The sequence below is a fragment of the Thunnus albacares genome, chromosome 16, assembly GCF_914725855.1.
Source record: "Thunnus albacares chromosome 16, fThuAlb1.1, whole genome shotgun sequence".
In the NCBI taxonomy this organism is placed as follows: domain Eukaryota; kingdom Metazoa; phylum Chordata; class Actinopteri; order Scombriformes; family Scombridae; genus Thunnus; species Thunnus albacares.
The window spans coordinates 5,305,432-5,331,637 of record NC_058121.1 but is presented as its reverse complement, the minus strand read 5'-3'; the positions used below and the strand labels follow the sequence as shown (position 1 = coordinate 5,331,637).

General features: G+C 42.3%; 1 protein-coding gene across 1 annotated transcript in view; it reads right to left on the bottom strand.

Annotated features, from left to right (window-relative positions):
• enah (ENAH actin regulator) overlaps window positions 1–23,335 on the bottom strand; it is a 130,666-nt gene extending 107,331 nt beyond the window's left edge. The window contains exon 1 of the mRNA XM_044329857.1: window positions 22,941–23,335. Within this exon, the coding sequence (XP_044185792.1) occupies window positions 22,941–22,945 (5 nt within the window). The 5' untranslated portion in view covers window positions 22,946–23,335. The remainder of the gene's footprint in view (window positions 1–22,940) is intronic.
• Between the last annotated feature and the right edge of the window lie 2,871 nt (window positions 23,336–26,206).

The following is a 26,206-nucleotide window of genomic DNA, read 5'->3' as shown; positions in this document are numbered from 1 at the left end:
CATTAGTTGACTAGTTGTCGCACGTTTGTGATATTAATTTAATCATTTAAATATATATTTTAGGGGGCATCAGAAAATGGTTTGAGTTCCAGTAACATTGATAACACTGTGCAACATTACAGAAAAATACAAAACCGTAATAATGAGCCTTTAAAATATACATTTTACAAGCACACGCACAAAGCGAGCCGCCTGTTAACAACAATGCTAATGTCAAAAGTGGTAACATTTCTGAATGTGTCAGAACACTCAGCAAGGAGTTCGAGTTACCTTTTTCAGTCACGTGGGTCTGTTAGTTCCGTTAAATCCTCCTATATCTCATTTCAGGTGGTTTCCTGGCAGGAAAGTGCTGAAGCTGACAGATATTCAAAGGAATCTGTGCTTCTGTTATCACAGCGGACCGGATCACTGACTGAGTGATAAAGTTAAACCATTGGTCAGCCTTCGGCGGCCTTCACTGGTCGCCTCAGCCGGGTGTCACCTTGTGTCATCACTTCCTGTATCCGTTGTTTCAAATTAAAGCCCTCTGGTGTTTTTTTACAAGGTCCAGCCATAAACCAGGTTCGGCGCAGCTCCAGAATGTTTTTTTTTGTCCTGCGACTAACTGAGCAATGAAAACTTGGTTGACTACGACTACACATCAACTAATGGTTGTTCGAGTGTAAGCTCCACGACAAGAAGTGGATGTACTCATTAAAAGTGGAGACATCCTTGATGGTTCTGCAACAGTTTGATGATCACATGAGATCCTAACCACATCTCAAGAATGCATTTTGCAGTCACACAGAATAGACTCCTGCAGCAATCTGGTCAGACTAGTCAGACATACATTCCAGATAATCATTTCCATAAATATTAGCAGAAGCTGAACAGGTTGCCATGCCAACCCATAATGGTAACCAGGGATCTAGTTTGCCATATTTCTTGTATTCACTGAGGAACTGTCAGAAAACATTGCACGTTGGGTATGCATTGGCAACTTAAAGCCATCTGCAATCCCCTTGTTCTTTACCTGTGATCTGTCATTTAACTACTGAGAGCACCATGATAACACTCATCATTACATTTAGATTACCAATTAGATGGATGGAAGAACATGACAGAAATGCTTGATTACGGTTATTTTTCACATTACGTCTGAGTCTCTATCCTGGACTCCCTTTAAAAGGCCTCAACGGCTCCTTCTGTCCACAATATTACAAAGTCTCACAGACTATTAGTCAGATCAGGTGGCGGGGGGGGGGGGGGGGGGGGGGGGGGATGAGCGAGGGAATGAGAGAAAGAGTACAAAGCCTGTTAATAAGCTGAGTGATGGTGGAGAGGCAAAGAGGAATCTGGCCTGCAGAGAGGAAGAGAAGCTGTTGCAGGATTTACATGTTAGGCGTTTAGCTGACAGCGTTTTCAAAGTCAGCAATGCAAGCCTTGATTAATTATCTTGTTAGGTCCTTTTATTGTGGCTGACTGTTTTATAACTTTCATTTCATTTGCAACTTTTGGAAAAAACAAAAAGTGCAACACAAACACTATTATTAAATATAGCTGCGGCTCAAAAGTATTAGCACTTTAATCAGAGGGAGGATGTTTTTCTCGGTTTGATTAACAAAGTATTTCGCTGCTGTGTAAAGCCCTCAGGTCTACAGCTGAAGTCCCACTGGAGAAAAATCTTTAATTATTTTGAAATTAAGAAACAGTTTTTTTTACATCTTAGCATATCACCCCACCACCGATCAGTTTTCTGGGCATGCTTTCCACTGCAGAATGAGAACCCTTTGTCACACACAATCCAATCAGCCTTGAGGGCAAAAGGGTGAAAAACAGATTGATTCCTCTGGGCCTCTGTACCTGCTGTAGTTCACAGTGGTGCAGATGAGATGAGACCGAGCTGACGCGGTTGGAATCGAACATAAATCACCCGGGGAGCCATTAAACTTCAAGAAACTTCTTAAACTTAAAGTATGAATGTGTGCGTGTTCTACATTCCTTTATGAAGTCCTGACGAGCTCTGGAAAGCTTGAAGTCCGTGTGACAAAACACAAGAGCTAGCTTCACTTAATCCACCGCAGTGGAAAAATCCTACAATCAACTCATGAGACAACAGATGCCTTCTTTTTACTTTTCTCTGCTCCTTCTTTTCAGCAGATTCCAGTGAGTCGGTGAGGATGAACAGCCACAGCAGTGACTCCCTGCAACACAATATACCAGATATGATGCACATTCTTCAATATTTTCTGACATATTATAGACTAAAACAATTAAAAGACAAATCAATTATGAAAACAGTCATTAGCTGTGGTTCTATTTGACATGAATGCCAACAGCCAGGCCTATACTTGGCACCTAAAAGCTTCTTCAACCGACTATTTACACTCAAAACACACACAGACCACGCTAAGTACTATGAAGCATAATCAAAATAATTAATACCGCATGCTTATCTCTGGTTTGTATGTGTGTGTATATATGTCTCTCAGCTCATGAGCAGATAAGAGTTGCAGTCTCTCTATGTACTGTTGGTGTTTGCACAGAGGTCTTTTACTCAGTAAGGAATTTCACAAAGACAACAGGAGCTCAGCCAAAGCATCAGCAAAAGAAACAAAAAGCCCTGATGAAGCTGCCAGCTCCCCTCCTCTCACCTGGCTTTCCCTTTGCTTTGCGTTTTTCTCAATTACTGAAAATATTTATGGAACTCTAGATTATAGCCTCCCTCCCCTTCCTCCTATATTACTGCTTACTCTTTATTGCCACTGCTAATACACTGTCTGCCCATGACTTGGAGCTGCAGCTTAAGTTTGTTTACTTTGTCTCTCGTTTCCTACGGTGTAACGCCGGCACTCTGGCAGCCAGCCAGCCGGCTTCTGTCAATCAAACACAGACACCGACAGCCTGGGCCAGAAGGTAACGTGAACAGTCAGCTGACGTTAGATTGTTTAACTCGTGTTTTTAGCAAAAAACTGCAAAAAAAAGACAGTTCTTGCTAACGTTTAAATGTCAAGCTGGTACAGAGTGGTGTTTCTTTCTCTAGCAAAGCATCTGTGTCAGTAGTCTAGTAGTTGTAGTAGTAGATTTTATGGGGGACAACTGGGCTCATGGAGGTTGTAACGGCACATTCTGGCTCAATCCCTATAAGAGAAACAGAAAAGCTAGTGGGACAGCAGTGTTAATATTCAGACAGTGCTACTAAACACCCAGACATTCTCAAGCCTGAGTGTGTTTGTACGTGTGTGTGCATGCGTTCCCACTTTAAAGTACTTTCTGTCAATGCCAGCGGTGCTGGATTCTCCAACGGAGCTTTATGTATTTGATGAGCGCTGTAGCTTTAAACCCGGGTCGGTGTTGGACTTGCATACTGATGACTCCTAACGCTGAGCTGAGGAAGCTAGAAACTTCTCTCTCTCTCTCACACACACACACACACACACACACACGGACTCACAGATATAAACGCACTCGTCATAACTGCTGTCAGGGCCCTAATAAATTGGCCGTGTTCGCGGTGTGAAACAATAGCTCCGACCCATCTGTTGGTGTGGGTGTGAGAGAGAGACGGAGAGAAGCGAGAGAGGAGGTAGAGAGGTGGGGCGTTGGGAGAGAGAGAGAAGGGGATGATGATGATGATGAGAGGAACGACATGGGGATGAATGAAAAAGAGACAGCAAGAGAGAGAGAGAGAGAAATCGAGAGAGAGAGGTGAGACAGAAACAGAACAGCTGATGTATTTTTACAAGCCTCAAATATCTGCTAAAGAGCTGATAAAGCCTCCTGCTGCTGCTCATTGCACGCATACATTTTAATGAGGAGGAATAACTGAGGAAAAAGAGATGAAATTTCAGCTTTTATCAATCTGATGAATGATTTTTACTGTATAAAAGCCGCATCAGCACAGAAAGTGGAATTTTTTTTTTTAACTGTGAAGAGGCTATGGCAGTTGAAAAGTTGAACTGAATTCAGAGAGCAATTAGAGAGGACGTTTCAAACCCGGTTTCTGTATTGTCAGAGAGAGAGAGAGATTTTTTTGTCACACTGATTAGAAATGAATAGAAAGATCTGCATTTTAACACTCACAAAAGATGGTTTATCTAACAGTTTTCAGAAAAAATGTCCTTCACAATTTGATGGGAATACAAACGGAAAATAGAACAAAGCTAGAAAATGAGGAGATGGAGAAAGACAGAGAGGATAAAACAAAAAAAATAAATAAAGGAGGGAGAGAGAGAAAGCAAGAAGCCGGAGGGGAGGGGAGGGGGGGCGGAGAGAAAGAGAGAGAGAGAGAGAGAGAGGAGGAGATAAGCTGAATGGCCAGAGTGAAGTGTTTCTCTTTATCTTGAGCTGATAAGACCAGCCTTGGCTCACACAGTGGAAGATGTAGGACAGACACTGCTCCAGGTCTCTCTCGCTCTAACACATGCCACACACACACACACACACACACACACACATAGATTCCCAGGCTGACTTTGAGGAAGTTTAAAGACATTCACAAACATATAAACAGATTTTTTTATTAAAGGATAAATCTGTAGTTATTTTATCCTTTCTTAACTTTCTTTCTTCATAACGTTCCAACTCTCTATATATGTCTGTAGCCCTCAAACTCAGTCACAAATATCATAATCATAATATATGTATATGCACTGCAGTTTTTAGCAAATGTTACTCAAACTGGAGCAAATAGTGCATTTGTTAGGGACTAGTTTCAGCAGCGTATTAATACAAACTTGTAGAGATGAAATGATTAGCCAATTAATCCATTACTTAAGAGAAAATCAGCAATTGCATTTATCAATTAATCATTTAAATCTTTTTTTTTTTCCATAAATCTCAAAAAAAAACTTCAACTTGTCAACTGTATAAATCTACTAGTTCTCATAGTCTTCTATGATAGTAAACTGAAGATCTAACTGCAGCTGACACATGCTTGCAACCACTAAAGGGCAACGCTGTTACTAAGTGACAACAAATGGGGTTTTTACGGGAAAGTGTGGACTGACTGACTGACTGGTACAGATTGTAGTCTGTGACCTCCGACCTGAGAAAGAACAACACACAGTGGAGACAGGAGAAAGGACAGACAGCTGCTGTGAGTGAGAGGGGACAGATGGACAAACAGAGCAGCCACCAGTTTTTGGTCTTCAAACACATTTACACTCACACAATCAACCATCTTCACCTAAAAAAAAAAAATCACAGCATCTCACCAAACCGGCCTCACAATGGCTTAGACAGGTCAAGCTTCACACACACACACACACACACACACACACACACACACACACACACACACACACACACACACACACACACACACACACACACACACACACACACACACACACACACACACACACACACACACACTGAAATCCATAGAAAAAAGGCAGCATGTTTCAACAATTGGCAGTCTTTCCCACACAGAGAGGAGCCACAGCGAGTGAGAGGAAGCACAGCATCTAGTCTGGACTGGATCATCAGACAGCCCCCACCAAAAAACACACACACACACAAATACAATTTACACACACACACATACACAGAGCCTGGCTGGCAGGGTAGGGTATTGGGCATTAGGTTGGCAGAGGCATTACAGCCTGCCACATAAGCCTCTTCCAGTTTTTACTACCACTGACATCTGCTGCCTGAGGTTACATGTGTGGATACAGCACTTACAGCGTCGCTGACAGCAACACTGGGAATATGATCTGCACGGCATAACACTCGTAGCGGAGACGCTGAAAAGCAAAACTGTGTGTGAATAATTGAGCTCATTTGATTCCTTCTGTGCAAATTACGAAAAAAGAAGTGGACTGCAGGTGTAGGACGCAGGAATTAATAACACGTCTTCAACCTTTAATACAAAACAGGTTGACAGGATGTCCACAGATAACTCATTTTAAATTGCATAATAAAAGCACACAGGTAGGTACCAGTGTCCTGCACATTGTGTCATTTTGCGATGGTTAAAACGCCGTCCGGAACAATGAGTTAAAATTACAGCGCAGCACAGTGGATATTTTATCCCTCAACCTTCCTGTAATGTTAATCCTGTCCAAATGGAGCTTTAAATAAAGATGAAACTCTACCAGTTAAATCATCACTCCAAAAGATGAACAACTGCATTCAAAAAAATCATCTGGTTCTTTGATGAAAAGTCGAAGGACAAGCCAGTTTGCAAAGTTAACTACAATTCCCACGGTGCATTTGGGCAAGAAACATACAATCACCAAGCTTAAAACTCAGCTGTAAACTATTGGGAAAACTGATTTTACAGTTTTCAGATTCTGGGTTGATTTTAGATGAATTGAGAAACTTTGGCACCATGTTTTGTTTCCAACTGCAACAACCTGATTTGCGTAACTACAGCTTTGATTCATGCCTCTGATTGGCTGCTTCTCCACAGCAAATTTGTAGTCTCAAAACTTGAAAAGCTGTGGCACCCAGGTGATGAGACCTCAGACTTGACCAAGCTTCTCCAGAGCCACAGAAGTTATTAAAAAACTGTTTTCACAGGGTGAGAAAAACTCCATATAACTGCTAAACTGACTTTGATATGTTAAATTGGTGGAGTGCCACTTTAAAGGAAAGCTGTCACAGAAGCTTTACTCTGTTAATGCAACTTAATTGTCAAACATATCTAATCTAAACTGGACTGACTCCAGTGTACTTTTCAGCAAATTTTAAAACATGATCGGACATCCCTACTAAAACGTCCGAGACACTGAATCCCCGCCAGCTGCGGAGCTGCGGCTCAGTAACTGACCCTGAGCTCAAATATCAAGTATCAGTGACAGCGGAAGTGAAAAAACACATGGCTGCGTGCGGATCCGATGCTGGTATATCTTAAAATACAGTAGGCTGTGCGGTGGAAAGCAGGCCGGTGAGCGTCTGTCCGGGCTGTGGTAAAACAGATTAAGGTCTAGTCCAGGTCTCGCCCCTCTAATCTCACCTGACTGTCATCTTAACCCTGCCTCCTGCTGATTTGTTACACAATAGGCCAACAGCTAAGACACAAACGCAGCATGTAGTCACTGATGTGCTGCCGTACACAAACACTGCTGCACATGTAAGGAAAAAAAAATAGAGAGCATTCCTGTTCGCCTAACATGTAATCCTGGGTGATTTGACAGTCCACTTGCCTTAATATCAAAGTTTAAAACATCTCTGTCACGTGGGCTTCATAATTCATTTTGCTCCCAAAGACAAAGGTTACAAAAACCAATCAAGCCCTGTAGAGCTGGACTCTGAAGACCAGTGGAGAAAGCAGTAATCTGGTGTAATCTGACTAATGGCCAGTGAAGATTACTGTCTGATCTCCTCCGTCCCACGCCCAGGAGACACTGACACACACACACATACAGGTAGAATTCAAAAACAGCCTGTAATTGTATATAACCATAAAAGACAAGTTAAGGTGGAACCCAAAGGTGAGAACGGACAGAATAATTAGAACAGCAGAAGTCCTCGGTCAAGCGAACAACTAACATACACCCACAACTGTGTGCGTACGTGTGTGTGTGTGTGTGTGCGTTCTCGAGTGTCGACAGGTGATAAGCAGGCTGCTTCTGAGCAGCAGCTGTGTGACTGTGGGCTGTCAGGGGCCGTGGAGAAAGAGAGTGCCAACAGAGACCTCTGAAAGTTTAATAAGTGTCTCGTTTTAGAGATGAGGGCTAGCTGCAACAAGAAACAGGATTTAAAGAGCTCAGCCAGCTGACTGTAACATCCAGCACTGTACACCGACTCTGTTCTGTTCAGCCAAGTGTGTTTCCTTGTGGATCAAAGGCAGCACACTGGGGCTTTACAAGGGACTTCCCTTCTGCTTATGACCTACTTCTATAGACAGATTTATACTGAAACTGACAAACATGGTAAAGGATGCAATTGTGATTACTATCAGATCAAACCATCTGATCACACCGTCAGCTGTTAATAGCGTTCCGTAAGAGTTTTTTTCTACACATGAAACATGTATTTTGGGAACATGAACATCATAAGCATCAATAAAAACAATAGCAGTCTGTCCTGAAACTATGCTTACATTGGGGATTATCAGCAAGTACATCACTAATCCCAATTCATCACAAATCAAATCTTGGACAAAAGCAGTTGGTAAACTGATAACTGGATCGTTCCTTGTCTAAATAGACACAGTCCTGTGTTTGACTCTATTAAAGCTTTTCCACCAGGAAAAGATGAAATACAGTAGTCACATTGTAAAACACAGAATTATGGTACAAACTATCTGCTGTTAGCAACCTTCATCTACAAATCATACTTTTTTAAATACCTTGTTTTGCACAGAACATTTTGCATTTAAATGTTGTCAAAACACGAGAACTAGCCTGAATAAAATCTAAATTTGGCAAAATTATGATTTGAATCAGGAAGTAATTCTCTGATCAAAGAAAAAGTAAAAAAGATTATGAATCTAACTAGACAGCCAATGGCTGCTTTCAGCACTTGACAGTTTTTTGATTCTCGGACACACACATATCAAAAAACTACAGAGCTTCGATACCTGCAGCGCTGCATTCAGATGGTTCAACATGGTAGTCTCAACTACACAAGAAGCCAAAGTGATTCAGACAGATCATGAGATCACACACACATGTGAAACCAACCACTTAGAGCTGACCCAGTCGGTGCAAACATAACCCACTGATAGCTTTACTGTGTCAAAGGTCATGCGCCACTCAGTCAGGAACAGCTTCAGTAGATGACAAGCAGAGCCTTGTTCTCTAGTGGAACATTTAAAAATAAAAGAGGAGTAATGATAATTATGGACAACCAGGTGGGAAAAGGATGACAAGGGTGTGTGTGCGTGCGTGTGCGTGAATGTGTTTGTGTCTGTGAGACTTATCCTACTTACGGGGACACAATTCCGTTAGGGTTAAGGTTAGGGTTAGGCAAGTAGTGGTTATGGTTAGGGTTTGAGTAAGTCTCCAGGAAATTAACGTAAGTCTATGTAATGTCCCCAAAAATGACCTAAGTAAATGTGCGTGTGTGTGAATGTACATTATTCACTTCACCAACAAAGCAGCATTTAAACAAATGAGTAATAATTTAAAATGCTGCATCACACAGCCAAACCTACATCGAAGATCAAAGTAAACACAGAGCTGTTTTGAGCCGGGTGCAACCTGCTGCCCTACCCAGCCAAAATGAATTATTCAGCGCACACACACACACACACACACACACACACACACACACAGTGCAGTTCTCATGCTGCAACAGGGACCTGAGGCGTGCCTTATTTTGACAATAAGTAATTAGAAAACCATTTCCTAGAATCGCCCCCAACCCTGCATTAAAGAGGGACTTGTGTGTGTGTGTGTGTGTGTGTGTTGACTTTTGTAGACACCTAAAAAGTGAGGAAGTGGTCTATCTCTTTGACTATCTAATAACAATTTAATGAGCCAAGTCTGGCAGTTTTAAACGCTTAACAGCTTAATAGAATGGTGGAAACGCAACAGAATTGTTTATCATTTGAAAGCTTAAAGCGCTTCCTGAACAGAGCGAAGGATAAACCGTCTCTGCCGGGCCTGGATCCGACCCCCCTCGGTCCAGCCTGGTGAGCACAACTGACCGCGGGGAGTTCATGTGATGATTCTCTCTCCCACTGCACAGCCATTGTCCGGGGGAACAAAGATGGAGAGGTTTGTCCGGGATTGCTTCATTATGGAGGACAAATGAGGCCTGACTGTGCTGTGGATGACCTGTTTCACAACTCACTCCTCCCTCCCTGCCAACCTCGCCTGTCTTTTGCCTTCTTCTTCGTCTTCCTGGAACTGCCACTCTTATTTCTCCTCTCCGTTCATTCAAGATCTAGGGAGGCTACAATTGGCCGAACAAAGAGTGTCATTTTGGCGGCGTTGTTGTGTTGCCGGGACGACCCCTTCTGATGACGGAACTATTTTGGGGGGGGTTGTTCGGTGGGTGCAGCACAGCAGAGTCATGATAGGTTGTTAAGGAGCTAAACTACAGGCCCATATGTTGTGTGTGTTTGTGTTTGTGTACATGGCCTGAACTTCATGAAAGAGAATGAAAACTAAAAATTAATTTGTTAGCTGCCTTTTTTTTGATCCGGAGGCTGCTTTACAATGATTGACAGGCCTAACATTAGCTTATGTTATGGAAATATCAAGTATTCAAATGAAACGTTTACAAACCTCCTATGATTATTATTTGTGCATTGGTAGGCTATAAACTAACCCTTAGCTGTAAAACAACAAAGGCCTACGTTTCATGGCTAAGAAAAACTTTTAACAATGAACTTGATCATCAGAAAATAATGCATCGTAATTATGAAATCAACACCTTGGCTGTAATCCCATTTGTCTGATGCCCTGCTGTCCGCCTGGTTGCTATATGAAAAGCTGTAGATTACGTTACATAACATTCGCTAACAGGCTCAGAGTTAATTTAGTTAGGGTATTATGACAGTTTAGCTAACTTGCTAACGTTAGTCTGTCACTAACCTCAATCACGTATGCATAAGAAGCTCCAGACTGTTATAAATCTAGCATAACATTACATAACTTACATGCAGATAAATTACTAAATCAACATACAAATCAAATGTGCCTCGAAAACACATGAAACATTAGCTAAATAACAACACACCGAAATACAGGTGCCTCCATCACCCAGACTGGTAAGCTGTGAAACTGAGAGGGTCTGCCCGTTCACCACAGTGTCCTTGCATCCAAGCCGGCTAACTTCCAGTCAGACCTCTGTTAACTTGAATGGAGATAAAATCATTTAATCGTGCGGCTCTTCTAGTTTTATCAAATGTTATCAGACAGAATGGATCAAATTCTGATAGTGAAACAAGTCATTTTGCAGGGGTTGTTTGAGTTTTGTTACATGTGATGTGATGTAATGAGAGCTCAACAGGTTGTATCTACAGTGGTGGCAGCAGGTTGGTTGGTTTCAGTCTCGTTTTCAGAACCGTTACACCCCTACCATTAAAACAGTAACAAAAGCTCAACATTGTTTTTTACATATATATAGCGACAGCAGAGAGAGTTGACGGGAAATGAAAGGGGAGAGAGAGATGAGGTGGTGACGTGCGACAAAAGTCCGCTGCCGGGATCGAACCGTGGACGTTGCAGTTACGTGGCACGCGTCACAACCAGTAGGCTACCAGGGTGCGCCGTCACACTTTGAGACAGAAGCTCAGAGAAGCACACTGAACAGTTTCTGCTTCAAACCTCTGAACGTGATCAACAACAATGAATCTCATGAAGTTCTTCTCTACAGTGCAACTACCACCGTACAAAAGTGTCCACACGTGAAGCAAGGTGTTTCTTTAACACACAAATACACACTGAAGCAAAAGATAAGAATTCTTCCCTGTACTTTGATCCAAACTGTTTTGCCTGGTCGTAATTAGCTATAAAAAGGGAGTTAAAGGTTATCTGCTCTCGGGGTGGAAGTGATGAATACAAAGAGCATGAAAATACAACATTTACTTTTAAAAGGTACTGGCAGACAAATGAGCAGCTGTCTTTAAAGTTTCCATGGAGGCTGACATTCACTACAGCTAGAGTGAGGTGTTTATTTGTGTTTGTGTGTTTTGCTGTTATGTAGTAAAAAAAAAAAGCAAATCTGCTTGTAGGAACAACAGGATTAAAACACATTTGTCAGCAGCAACCAGCAGAGCTCCATCCACGCTCACACACACACACACACACACACACACACACACACACACACACACACACATACACACACACACACACAAAGTTCAGCCATCATCATGAGTTTAAGTGAAAGTCATAACATAGCAAGTCATAACACCACAATTGTACCACCATGACAATAAGAGTCTATTCTTAGCACAAAAATGTGTATTATTTCAATAAAGTGACTATGGAAACACTGGTGAACTGATGTGTGTGTTGTATCTGTAGTCAGTGGTGACCTGATAGAAGGTTCAAAGGTTCAAGAAGTTAGCAGGCACAAGGGAGCAACAATAATCCCTTTGACCAGCCCGACGCTATACAGTGTGTGCGTGTGTGTGTGTGTGCGTGTGTCTGTGTGTGTGTGTGTGTTCCTTCGCTCGTGTCTCTTGAAGAATGAATAAAATGTTGAAGTTTAGTAATCCATTTTAATGTGTTTCCTGACTGACTCTCCCTGCTGTATTTTCCAGTGTCTCTGGACGGCCGTGTTACAGAGAGAGAGAGAAAACGTGAGGAGAGGAAAACTCACTGCTTATTGATTTCTAGCTACTCAGCTGCTTGGTGCCTCAGACACGTCCAGCTTCTTTACAGCATCCTTTCTGCTGGGAGGGCGTGCGGCAATGATGGAAAAGTGGTGTAATGTCAGTCCTCTAAGATCAATCACATCAATCGAGACAGCGCCTGTGCGTGAGTTCAAAACGCTTCGTTTACAGTTCCTGCACACACACGTGATACGTCCACACAGAGCTTTTCTCAACGCCGTGGGTGTGTACGGACCAGTGAGTTATGTTGCAGCTGTTATAGTGAGACACCTTTATCCATCTTATTAGTACATTAGTCCAGGGCCTTCACATAGTAGGTCTTTTTCATGGAAGACATTAAATAATAAAATGAATGATGGCTGACTTCCATTTAGCTGCTTCAGTTTCAGGGTCCTGGTATTGTACATGCTGGCTCGCTGTCACACTGTCATGATTCACTGGGACGCTTGAACGGAACAGATCCATCGTTAATGTTATTAGTAACACCTGTGCTTGTCCTGCTACGGACACACAAGCTCCAGGTTGCAAGCATATTAATCCAAGCGTAGCTCCACCCGCCTCCAACCTGATCTAATCAGCCAGGATAATCGACATCACCTGAGTAAATTAGCATCAACACCCACATTTTTTGTAGTTTATGTTGCTGTGTAATCAGATACTTTTTAGGTATGAGTTTTAAAGATGCATCCAGTTTCTTTGGTTCCTCTTTTTTCTTTCCAATAGTTTACATTGCATAATTTCTGCTACATTTACATGTTTCGCTTTAACCCAGAATGGATTGAGGTTTTGCTTTTCTTTGGTGTGAACAGACACAACTCAAAAAACTCAAGGTACACTTACCAGCTTCTTTGGCTAAGATGAGCTATCTCTATGACAACTGAGCAAACTCCATTCACTGATGAAGGCCGTGTGATGTGGTTGAAAGCTCCAGTGGATCTTGAGGTAAGACAGGTCAAGAGTGAACTTCGACTTTCAGCCAATGCTGTTAAGATTTTGAAGCATCATATTAAGTATAACGGTGTTCTGACCCCTCAATAAAAATGCCTCTGCATCACATTTGCTTTCTCTTCCTTGCCTGCTGACCAACAGAGCTGAAACGCCATAAACATGATCTCAGAAGAAGACAAGTGAGGCGGAGGCAGGGGAGGTTGGCAGGGTAAAGCAGAGAAATGCACATTCATGAGCTGTCGTGGCTCATCATGCTAGCCTGGCCTCCCGCTGGCAAATCACACAGATGAGCGCACCGTGGGCATGCAGCTGGTCAGAGCTGCGCTTCATGACGACCGACACGTACTGTTGACTGGCACTGTCCGAAACACTCAGGCGCAGGCCGAGGAGGCGCGCACACACACGGTGGCAGGACCTCTCATACACACACACACACACACACACACACTGGCACACAGAGAAAACAGGGTGTGTTACAACAATTTTCAATACCAATGTCAAATTCCAGAGATCAGCGATGACGAAGTTGAATCTGAGGATGTCCAGATGTTTCTTCCTGGAATCGAAGCTATCCATGATTGTAATTCATAATCATAATAGGACACACGAGTCAAGTTAGAGGTTTTTCCACCATGTTTTATGATTTATATATAATCAAAGACAGTGACTGCCAAGGCCCTATTTTTTTTCTCTCTTAAGCAACTAAAATGTATTTTCCATTCATGTCTCTATATTCAATGTACTTGTTAAAGTTGAATAGACTGCATTAAAAAAGATGCATTATCAACACCATCTTTCAGTCAAACCCTGGTTTTCTCCCCAATAATGTGCAAAGCATTAGCAGTAACACCTCTAATGGACCCGTAAGAGTCATAAACAAGTTCAAATGTCTAAAGCCCTACAAGCAGAATCTGGATGCTGCTGTTAACTGTACGTCACGACACAAAAATGTTGGACAGAACAATTTACTGAATATGTTACTTGCCTGTAAATTTCATTGCAGTCTGTCCGTTTGATTTCAGTATTTCATGCGTACGAGTTAAGGGTAAGGGAAGGGTCACCGAAATGATTCATCTTCTGGAGGCCTTTGAATATTCACACAAAGAGTCATGGCAATCTGGCCAGTGATTGTCTAAAGAAAGATGGATTCTTAAAACCACGCCAAAACAAAGACATTCGATCATTTTACAAGAGCTGTAGTCAACCAAAGAAAATCTTGGTCGACAGAAATCGTACATAATCTTCAACTAATCGATTAGTTGCGGAGGTGTGTGTGTGTGTGGGGGGGGGGGTATTTTAATGGGACAGAGTGCACAGTGAACTCACATTTCTCCGTTTTGCCTCTTCAGGTTAGGCTAACCTATTGTTGCTAACTTACTAGCTAACCCCATTCACTTTTGCAGCACTTGGAGACAACAGACCTGACTTTTTAGCATTTATTAACTGTTACACTGGAGTCTGTACTGTTCATTTACTGCCAGACTGAGAACTTACCGCTAACCTTTTCCTCTGCTCCGCTCGCATCCACCGCCACTTTCCTGCCGCTCTTTCCCACTCGCTACGCAAACATACTAAGCACTGCGCTTTTGGCCTGGTGGGGGTTCGTGGATATTATTACAGGAGAAACGCTGATTCAGCAAACATTCAGTACGTTCAGTAAACACTCAGTAAACATTGAGTACAGTTAGACCCAGCAGTCTCCATTAGGTTGGGCGAATTCAAAATTGTGAAAACAATGGGGGTGTTTTGAATACTAGCCCGTTTTCACAGGTAATTTGTTAGTCTGTCCCTCCCAGGAAATAATGGATTAATCCTGGAAAGCTACTGATGTAGCACTTTTCTTCTTATGAAAATAACACGGAGATTATTCGACCAATGAGAATTTAGTCGGACTAAAGCTAAAATCAGCTAAAAAAAAATTCTGGAAAAACACAATGTCGCTAAAATGAAGTTTTATTCTAAACATGCTGGCAAAACTTTATAATTTCATGGATCTGTTGCCATTTGTTTTTTTCCTAAAATATCTGTGCGTAACATTGTGGTTGTAGTTGAATATTAAAAAAGTCAACCCTGACTTGACATATAAGACGGGACACAAACTTCTGTCTCTGGTGTCCAACACTCTGTACATCAGGCCATCCAGTTCAACATCCTCCCTACAATCTTTCAGGACAGTCACACTACTTCCTGCTCTGGATCTTTAGCTCTCCTGTGAATGCAAATCCATACATCTAATCACATGTATATGAACTGAATTCTTAGCAGACAGGGTTGGTGTTAGGTGTGTGTGCACGAGTTGAAAGATGTATGGGCTGTCCTCATCCTGACAGCCATCTGTGTGCTCGGTCTGTCCCACACACACACACACACACACACACACACACACACACACACACACACACAGACACAGCATAGATCAACCTCGTCAGTGACAAATGTGCCCGAGCTAACCCTAGCCCAGGTGCAGACACCAAACTGTACGTTCACAGCATTCCACCTTTCCATACACAGTGAGTGATGTCAGTGGCAGGAACTCACCAAACCCACAGAATGGCAAAGATGACGCCTCGCAGGTTAAACACACAACCCTGCTGTCAGTCACACACACTGATGGAAATATTTAGAGCTTAGCAGACACCTATTTCTATCAGTGCTGGTGGAAGGTGACCTCTATAAGTGAGCACGGAGATTATTGTCTTTCACTCTTGACCTTCACCTGTTTGGGAAGCAGACAGAAGTAACATCCTTTAATAATAAAATAAGACTGAAGTAGAGATGTGTTTTGGTCAACCGACATGCTAGGATTATATTACACAGAAGCACAATATGAAAATACAAACAAGCGTGCAGCTTTAACAGGTGGGTGTAAGCTTGTGTGTGAAAAGTGAATCAGAAGTGTCAGCGGGACATTGCTGCTAGTCCAACATCACACCTTCATTTCTTTATGTAAAATAGAGGTGACAGTTGGTCATCCTGAGGTAAACACAACCCTGCAACTGTAGAGTGACTCACTTTTCCAACATCCCTCTGTCACATCCGTCTGGACAGGTTTAGCCATTTACACAAGTAAACTTAAAGGGGACGTATCGTGCACATTTCCAAATCTATATTTTTAATCTGGGGCTCTAGCGAAATACCTTGGCATCTTATATTGGTCCTTTATGCTGCCCCACAGTTCAGCTTGTCTGGTACAGGCTGTTTAAGCTCCTGTCTCTTGTTCTGATTGGTTACCTTCGGGAAGATGTCTCTCAGCTGACTTCCAGCCGCTTGAAAGGCTAAGTCAACAAACCATGAAACAAGCTATATTCTTTACTCTAAATGTCAGTTTCTCAAATACTTCTGTATATGTTGGAGACGAAATCCAATCCGAAATACTAGAGTGGACAATGTGAGCAACACATGGAAAAACCTTAGCAACAACCTTAGCAACAAGGCTACAGAACGGACGGCTTGCGTGACAAGTCGACATCAGCTGGGTAGAAAAAAACTGTTGTAAACAAAGTGTTCAGAGCAGGTTGAAGCCCTGGTTTTTGACTTGCAGGGAGAATCTCTACATATGTTAACCTTAAGTTTTGGAACTTTGACCATGTTTAACATCCCACATCATAACAGGATAGAAATAACAGAAAATCACAAAAAGCATCATATGGACCCTTTAAACTATCAAAAAGCATTTAGGAGTTTTTAATGAATGTCATGCAAAACTGCAAGGCTCATGTTACTTCAGGCTGAAGCAAATAAACACACTCTGTTAATTACTAAGCTGATGTCACTGCCTTCACCCAAAAGACAATATTCCACATAGGCCTTTCTACAACATTTTAGTCAGCAGAGATATGATCAATGAGCTGGGCTTGACTTTCAATCCACCTGATCTCATTTGACTTATTGACCCTCCCTCCAGTTCTTCATATTCTGTCAGTGAAGCGAGCTCAAACAGCCGCATGCGTGATTATGGAGTAAGGAAGACAACAGATGAGAGGGGGGAGAAGACAGATGTCAGCAGTGATTCACTGTTCAGACCACGGCCAGAAATGGGCACAAGCTCAGGGCAAAAGTACCCTTGAAATTACATAAATCAAGTGTAAAAATAAGCATGGTGCAGAATGTTCCAGTAATAGACCCGATTTCAATTTGCATTCCACTCTGTTAACACTTTAAGTGTTCAATTCTCATATTCGTCAATCAGGTTTGTTAAAGCCGGCTAAGGAATTCTTAAAAATGCATTCTGGGAAGAAAAAAAAAGACCTCATCACATAATGATGAGCACGATCCAAAGTAGTACAAATGTTTATTACATTACTGCCAACAGCCCCCTAACAGAGGCGCAAAATGCTCCTAAAATTACACATCAAGAGGGCAGCAAAACACCATGTGAGGGAAAGAGCAGGCGGTTTGTCAACCTGGTCTGTAATATTCTTAGTGTCCATGGAGTGACTCATCACAAATAGAGAGAAAAGGCACCGTAAATGTCACTAAACACACACACACACACACACACACACACATACACATAATGAGTCGGGTGGTGGCAGCCTAAAGATTAGAGAAGTGAGCTTGTGACAGGACGGTTGCTGGCTTGAATCACCGGGTCAGCTGGGACACTGTGTGATTAAAGTGAATGAGTAACGTTCCCCTTTGGAGCCGCTGTTGAGATGTTCTTGAGCAAGGCACTTAACCTTCAGCCGCATCACTGGCCAACAGCGGAGGACCGTGGTTGCACAGCTGCCAAGTGAGAATGTGCTGAAGTCAGACTAGTGCGCTGAAGGTATAAGAAGTTACTTTACAGAAGATGACTTTACTTGATCTTTTCTTTATTTATATACCATCTAATAAAAGTTTACAATCATGTCTTTCACTGTAGTGAATCTGAAATAATCCTGGTTGAATCGCGTCTGCTTCGGGTTGACTTTACCTCCGCAAACAAGATCAAGACACGAGATGTGAGACTAAAAATCCTGTCTGAGAAGAAAAACTGCACACAGCATCCCCTTTTTGGAGGAGACAGAAGGGGAAACTGAGAGAATGAGATTAAGGCTGGATTGGCAGGGAGAGAGGCTGCAGAGGGAGGAGAGGAGGAGCGAGCGGAGATGAGGAGTGCGAGGAGCAGATGGTGGCGGGGAGCCAGTATGATCAAAATCTCCCCCGAAAAAAACTTCAAAAAGGAAATCACTGGAGCACAATAACTTCATTCTCCCGTCCTATTTGGTGTGCACTTAACGTTTTATGGCCCAATCTACCTTCAGATAAAGAACAGCAGGGAAAGAGGAGCAGTTTTAGTCGGAGGAAGAAAAAAGAGGAAAGGAGAGATTGTGTGGGTATGGTTCGATAGTCGGTTAGGTCAACTGAGACTATTCCAGTTGATTAGTCGGTTTTAATGATTTCTCTCTGACATTTTATATGAATTATTCAAGATTACAGTCACATCTCTGGCATCAGAATAATATAAAGTCACATCAATGGCTCTGCATGGATTAACCGCAGATCTGGAGGGGAAACTTGGATCAGTCGCTGCACTTTGATGGGGATGATAATGCAGAAAATTATATTCAAGATTTATATACTTAATGGCCCGTTCGAAAAAAGTTCACAAAAAATCTCTTTGGCATCAAATGACATATAATTTTTCCAGTCTGGACACAACCTTGAGAGAACACTTTTCTGAGTCTACCAGACGAAAGCTGATGATCAGTTTGTATTATAAGAGGAGAAGGAGACGAATTCCGACTGCGGCGTTTGCTACCGATTCAACACACTCCTTTCAAGGGTAAATTTAGTTTCACAGCAAAGATGGAGACAAAGCCAGTAGTGTTATTGAGGAAATGTGGAGCTCTGGGAGTTATCAACAAAGACTGCTATATTGAAACTGACGGAGAATTAGGCTGGTATGCTCCCTGGTAATGAACTCTGCTTATAATGATATTACAGCTACATGATTAGGGCTGTGTGATATGACCGGAGTGTGATTTGCGACACAACGAAATAAACAATAGAGCTTGATATGAAACAATTTTTCTATTGTGTCGCTATATATATTATCATACTGCCCAGCCTTATAACAGTACATCATCTATTAATCTGTCCTGTAAAGAAGAACAACTCCCCTCTGACTGATTCCTTGCAGCTCATCCTCCGTCCGCACTCGATAAAAGCCGAGAAGCCACTCGAGTCTGTGACTATACTTTAAGCCTTTTAAAATCAATGTATGGGACAAATTTATTCTCATTTCCAATTAGCCTCCGTCTGACCTCATTAATAGCTCATTTGGATCGGATAACACGACTGGCTGCAATCCGGCTTAAACTCCTGAGTGACTGGGGGGAATTTTTCTCCACGTCCAGGCTGCATGTGTCCTGTCCTGGCTTCAGCGCCTGTCATTCATCTGTGGCGTGAACCTGCAGCGCCTGGGAGGCACGAGGCCTTTCCGCAGTTGTCAAGGCTTGTTACCATGACACTTCGCAGCCCCGTCACCCTGACGATGCCGCTTATCTAACGACTCCCGGATAAGCTGACATCAGCGCTACGTGTGGCCTGACACAACGCAGGGAAACAAACCGGCTGCCATTATTTATACACAGTCGTCCTCATGGTTTAGGAATGTGCTCCGTCCAGGTACCTTTGACCTTAAGAGTCGGGATAAAACCACCAGAGGTGTGCTACTAAATATCTGCTGCACCCAGGAGGTTAGTTCACAATACGAGTCACTTTTGTTGGTAAATTGCCATCATTGTGTGGACATACATAGAAAACAACACTGCATGCAAGCTAATACACACAGACAGGTGACAAATTAAAGGAAAAAGCTGAATAAATGAGTGGAGAAACATAACAAAGGCAGATGCTTCCACACAGGTGCACTGCATGGTACAATTAACATCCAATCATGCTCTGTTGCATGTAGAAAAATGCTGAGCAATTGATTCTGATTTTGTATCAAGATGGCAAGAGGAAGAGACCTAAGATCTACAGAGATGTAGAAAAAAAGGGATATGGTCAGATGAGTCATCCTTCACCATACTCTCGACAAGTGGGCGAGTGCATGTGTGGCGTAGACTGAGACAACAGGCCTGAATGCTTGACCCCTGCAGTGACGGGATCTGGTGGCTCTGTTATGCTTTGCGGGGCATTTTGTAAATCAATGCAAAGTCCTTCTGAGTCATCACCTTTATCCTATGATGAATCATTTCTACCCTGATGGGAGCAGTCTCTTCCAGGATGACACTGCTCCAATTTACATCCAAGGAGGGGTCAATGAATGGTTTGATGAGTATGAAAATGATGTGAATCATATGCGATGACCTTCACAGTCACCAGATTTCAACCCAATTAAAGACAAATGGGAGATTTGGACCAAGGTGTTAGACGGCGCTCTCCACCTCCATCATCACAACACCAACTGAGGGAATATCTTTTGGAAGAATAGTGTTCATCCCTCCAGTAGAGTTCAGAGACTTGTACAATCAATGCCTGTTAACTGTCTTTGGAGTGCAGCGGTGTGACTCAATGATGTGTTTTTAATAGCTTTTGGACAACATCGGAGGTCTACAGCACAGAAAAGGAACACAATACCAGACTTTGGATACACACACCATACTTGTAAGTAGGATGAGTTCATTGTTGGGTTGACTCTGCATGAGATTTGCTGACAATAAGAAGTCACACACAAATGATGTCAGATAGGGGACATCAGATCAGAAAACACTTATGCCATTCTGGAGAGCATGGACCCGGGCTGTATTTTGCCATTTAATTTAATTTGCCGTTTAATTTGAAGGACTTGTTGGGAATAAAAAAAAGTGTTTACAGTCAAAATCAAGAATGACTGCACTGGTTCTCCAAGCAAGATGTTTCAGTTATGTGCTACATTTGGTCTCCAACTATCTTGGACTTGCTTAACACAGCTACTGTACTGAAATCTGATTGGATGAAGAGCCAGCTGATGACCCTGAACAGTCAGTCGAGTGAACACATGACGCCGTGTAGGCTGGTGACAGACAGACTAGTTAGGTGTCTAAACTTCGGCAGTATGGACGGTACAACTTTCTAGTTGTCACTGTAGCCACAACCTCATGACTCACAAGCACACAGCCACAAATGTCCTGCATGAGTCAGCTCTGAGCAGCTGGGACCACCACACACACACACACACACACACACACCTGTTACACTCCACAGACGCATCTCTAACTCCCTTCTGGATATACATTTCTCCTTTTGAATGACAGCGAGGAAAGACAACTTGTGTGTTTAAAGCTGAGTCTTCTCTGCTGCCGTCAGTGGTTCAGTGATGTTCACTATCAACTGTCTGAAAAGAGATTTGCTCCAAAAACACACACACACACACAAGGTTCAAAACTACTAATAAGAGAGTTGTTAAAAAAAGAAGTATGAGGAAGAGGAGAGAAAAAATTAGAAACATGAAAGTGGACAGAAAAGTTAGCGGTTTCCATTCTGGGACATGGACACAACATGCGGCTCTTTTGAAACAACCAAAGCTATTGTTAACCGCAGTTTGGCCCACAGAGGGATTCCAACAGCTGGATTCAATTAGGGGCTTTCTTAAAGGGGGCCAGCCCCATCTACGCTGAATGTCTCACTTTTTAACACACATACACACAGAGTTAGATCACTGATTTCAAAAAAAAAAAAAAAAAATCAAGGTCAAACACTTCCAAGGAAGCTGTTTTGACACCTGAACGCAGAACATCACCGTGCAAAAGGAAATATGTGACAAAAACTGCTGCGCTGTGCTCGCCGTGTCGAATGAAATCAAGTAAAAGCCATGCTTTCTGCCTCATCAGCAACCTCTGGCATTTTTAAGGACGCATTCCTGCAGCTTAGGGTTATTCTTGCCCTTCAAAAAAAAAAAAAAAAAAAAAAAAGACACACTAAGAAACAAAGACTCCATCCATGTTACACAACAGCCATAAATGCATCGCCTTAGACTGAACATCTGATCCAATGTTAAAGAGCAACAGACTCGTCATTGGTGACAGATGGCTGCACCCTAACAGCTCCAGGTAGACTGTCAACATTAGTTTAAAAAAAAAAAAAAAAAAGGTGTGTCCTCAATACACCTCTGACATGTGTCATGGAGTGTCTGTGAATGTGTGCTGCATGTCCTCTCATATGCATAATAATAAACACAGGCTTGGGTATCTACTGTATATTTAGAGGCAGAGACATTCATGGGTATTTGCCAACCGTTCTCCATGACATTTCCCAGCTGATTGAAGTGCAAGAGCTGCTTTGAGGACCTAGAAGCACCGACGAGCACACAGCCTGTGGTGGTCAAAGCTCTGTGGGTGTGTGTGTGTGTGTGTGTGTGTGTATGTGTGTGTGTGTGTGTAACAATCACAATGTGGCATCAAATAAATGCCACCCCATCACCAGTGCTGGAAGATAATCCCTCTTATGCAGTGTGGGAGTAGCAGCAGGAATGAGCAAGCGCCATTCCAAACCCATGCACGTCCTCAAATGCAGCACAAACTGTGTGTAACGTTGAAACGAGCCTGTCGGTGTTACACAGCTGACAGTATTTCACATATTAAAGCTAACATGGCACTGCAGACAGACACTGCGTAAAGCTGCTGAAATATAAGCTGTTGTTGGAGCACATTTTTGAGCCAGTGTTGCTGTCCTCCAGGCTGCTCTGTGCGCTGCCTCAACTCCCGACTTTCATCATGTTATCGCCCCCCCCCCCTCCCCACCCCCCTCGAGCCGCCACTTCTCTGCTGTTATTTCATATTTAAGACCGTTAGGAGCTTCTTACCTCATGGCGAAAGTGTTGTCAGGCCAAATATATCACAGACTCCTTTGGGTAACGACGACGGGTGACTTGTTGTGTAGTTTTCACAAAAGTTCACCGCTTGGTTTCAAGGCTACAGGCGACGAGATGAATGGGACTCCGGCGGCGTGACGAGAGGTTTCACAGTTTGCAGGCTATCCGGTAAAAGTACAAAAAAAATAAAAGAAAAAAATAAAATGGAGATTTAAAAAAAGAAACAGTCGAATCCTACATGATCTAGAGCAACGCGGCTCCGCTGGTGGCGATGAGTCAAAGTGGAAAATCGCAGCGTTTCTCGGGTTTTTCTGACGCACTTGGGTCGGAGTGATGCGGCGCTGTGCCGCTCGGATGCCGGTCTGCTGCCGCTGCCTGCTGGCTGCAACGCGTGCTGCCTTCACGGACGCGCCATAAAGTCCCACTTTGAATATGCGCGGTCACAAATACGACTTAAAAAACATTTCTAAATTACTAATATAAGACTTTGTTAAAGGAGGTATGTTGGAGGATAAAACATACACGTTTGAAGCTAGTTAGACAGTGTGACGTTTTTACTATAAAAAAGTCTCAAAGGATCCTTGGTACACTGACAAAAAGTTGATACAATAATTGACTGGCAAATTAGTAGGCAATTTGTCATGTTTTATTGGATTTAGTTTACAAAACTACCCTACGCAGAATTTACTGTGAAGTACAACATTTCAGTTATTTATTAAAGGTAGGCTATAGCTAATAGAGCTACTCATAATACTTTACATCTGTCAACTTGGGGAACAAGCTGAATCAACTTGACAATTACATCTAGGCTACTGTTCAATTTGTTGCATCTTTCCTCTGCGATGTAGATGTGGCTTTTTAATTTCCCACAGCGCCTGAAGGCAGCAATTGACGCAACTTGTGGGACGTAGCACGTACAGGTTGCCCCTGACAACTGAGCTGAGTCTCTTGTTGTGTGTTTTAATTGTGTGATGTTGAGCTGGGACCAAAGTAGACTGAAAATATTACAACACAGTCTGTTAAATTGTCTGTGTGTGCAGTTTATCTGTTTTCCATTGTTGAAAATAACTACAGTAATCCTAGAATCAATTTAAAGTCATGCTACAGAAATAAAACAGCAGGATTATAAAGCCCAGGCGTATGCTAAAGGCCACAACATAAGTTCACTATAAATTCATATAGATTTGATGAGTTTTGTTAAAGTGTGATGAAGCTGTTGCCTATAGAGTTCACTTGGTGTTCATGTCTGTGGTTGCACTATATATAGGGAAAGTCTGGACCCCTGCAATGTACAATAACACTCTGTTATCCACATGGCATAGTGAAGTCAAGAATATGGCTTACTGCTCTCAATATTCAGTTTGTTCTCTAGCTTTTCCTCTGGTTTTATCTGCAAAAAAAAGCTCATATATTGACTATCTTAATACCAAGTCTCCATTATCCTAAAAAAAAAAAATGGGCCTGATCTAAAGTGTGAGAAAATGTCATTTGCACATTTGCATTCCTTGCTGAAAAGGATAAAGTCCATTTTTCATTAACTTTATCCACAATATTACATTTTTGTAAACTTTTGACATCATTAATAAAGATGAAATATAAATGCCAGGAGGGGAGAAAACCTGCCAAATGAAATCAGCAGAGCTATTCATCACTGTCCTGATTGCATTTATACACAGTTCAGACTGAGGCTGGACCTGGTGGGGATTGGCCTTTATCTTACAGCGCTTTTATGACAGAATTTCAAAGGCACTTCATTTAAATGTGGTGACAGTGTTAGGGACAGCAGGATTTATGAAGAAAACTGTTCAAAGTAAATGAACTCAGTTGAAAACTTTTATCTTTGGACCTTTTCAATGAATGAATTAGGAAAAACTGCTTTATCACGAGGTGGCATTTGACACATAGGGTTTTGAAAATTCCATGCAAGCGTAAAATGTCACGAAAACTTAATTTAAACTAAAAACTCACACTTTAAAGTAATTATTTTAACAGAGGCAACAAAAATGTGCAACCATCCTCCACACAGACAAGAGCTGGTGTCACAGACAGGAGCTGATGTTCTGCCACAGGTGGCCCCCGACACCTGCTGTGTGATTTACTAGTGTGTGTGTGTGTGTGTGTGTGAGTGGGGGTGGGGTTTGTGCTGGTGTGGTAAAAATGTAGAACCTTGACTGTCGACGTCATCCCTCAGGATTTACGCTGCATGTCAGCAAGAAACAAATTTGGCGATGTGATGTCGCCGCGAGGGTTCACGGCACTGGCGGGTAGGTCTGTTTCAAGTGTGTGTGGATATGTGATTGAGTGCGCGCCTACTGTATGTGTGTGTACATGTCATGTGTCCATCATTACACAACAACATTACACATCACTATAATGGCACCACAGCAAATGAAGCCAGTACTATAAGCCACTTATCCACAGAGGGGCTAAAAGAAGCTTACCAAAGCCGAGGCCAACTCAAACTGTTTGCAGCCAAAAATTAAATGCAAAATTTCTTTATTTAGCTCAGAGGCATAAGCTACTATTCTCCGTCCATTGATTGTATTATATTAATCTGAGCGCAATGCAAAAAGCACCATGAGAATGGTGATTAGGGGAATAACATGAATAGCACAGACATGTCCTTTCCCGGCTTTGCAGTGGAACCAGCTAAAGGAAAAGCTCTGGCTATCTGATGGATGCTGATGAGACATCTGGCTGTGTCTGTCATGTAAATATTTCAGTGAGAAAGACACTGATGCACAATAAAGAACATGACTGAAGCCTTAAATTGCAGTGGATATGCACTAGTTATGTTTAAAGGAAGCTGGGCTACCCCTGCTGGTTGACTGATGTTCTGAAACAGGATTATGAAAGGGTTTTCTAAAAAATAAAGAGATAGAGGCAAAGGTCATGTTATGAGCTCTTTTCCTTTTATGTAATGCCGCTGCACTTTGTTGGAAAGGTTCGCCTCTGTGGAAAGGGCAAAGTGATTTTACCAAAACAAAACCATTACACTGTTTTAGCTTGCAATTCAGATTCCACGTGGACGCAGGTGTTTTGGGTTGTCAGGGGAACTTGTTAGCTCAGTGAAGCTCAGGACCTGTATTTATCAAACTGCTTTAAGTACATTTTTGAGCTTTATTGAAAGATAAAAGCAAAAACCTTCACTTTTACTCCTACTCACACACTTCAAACGATCAAGCTACTTTTGACTTAAAAATGCTTGTAAATTTAAGAGAGCCCCAGAGGTCTCTAACATTCAGAGTAGACTGCCG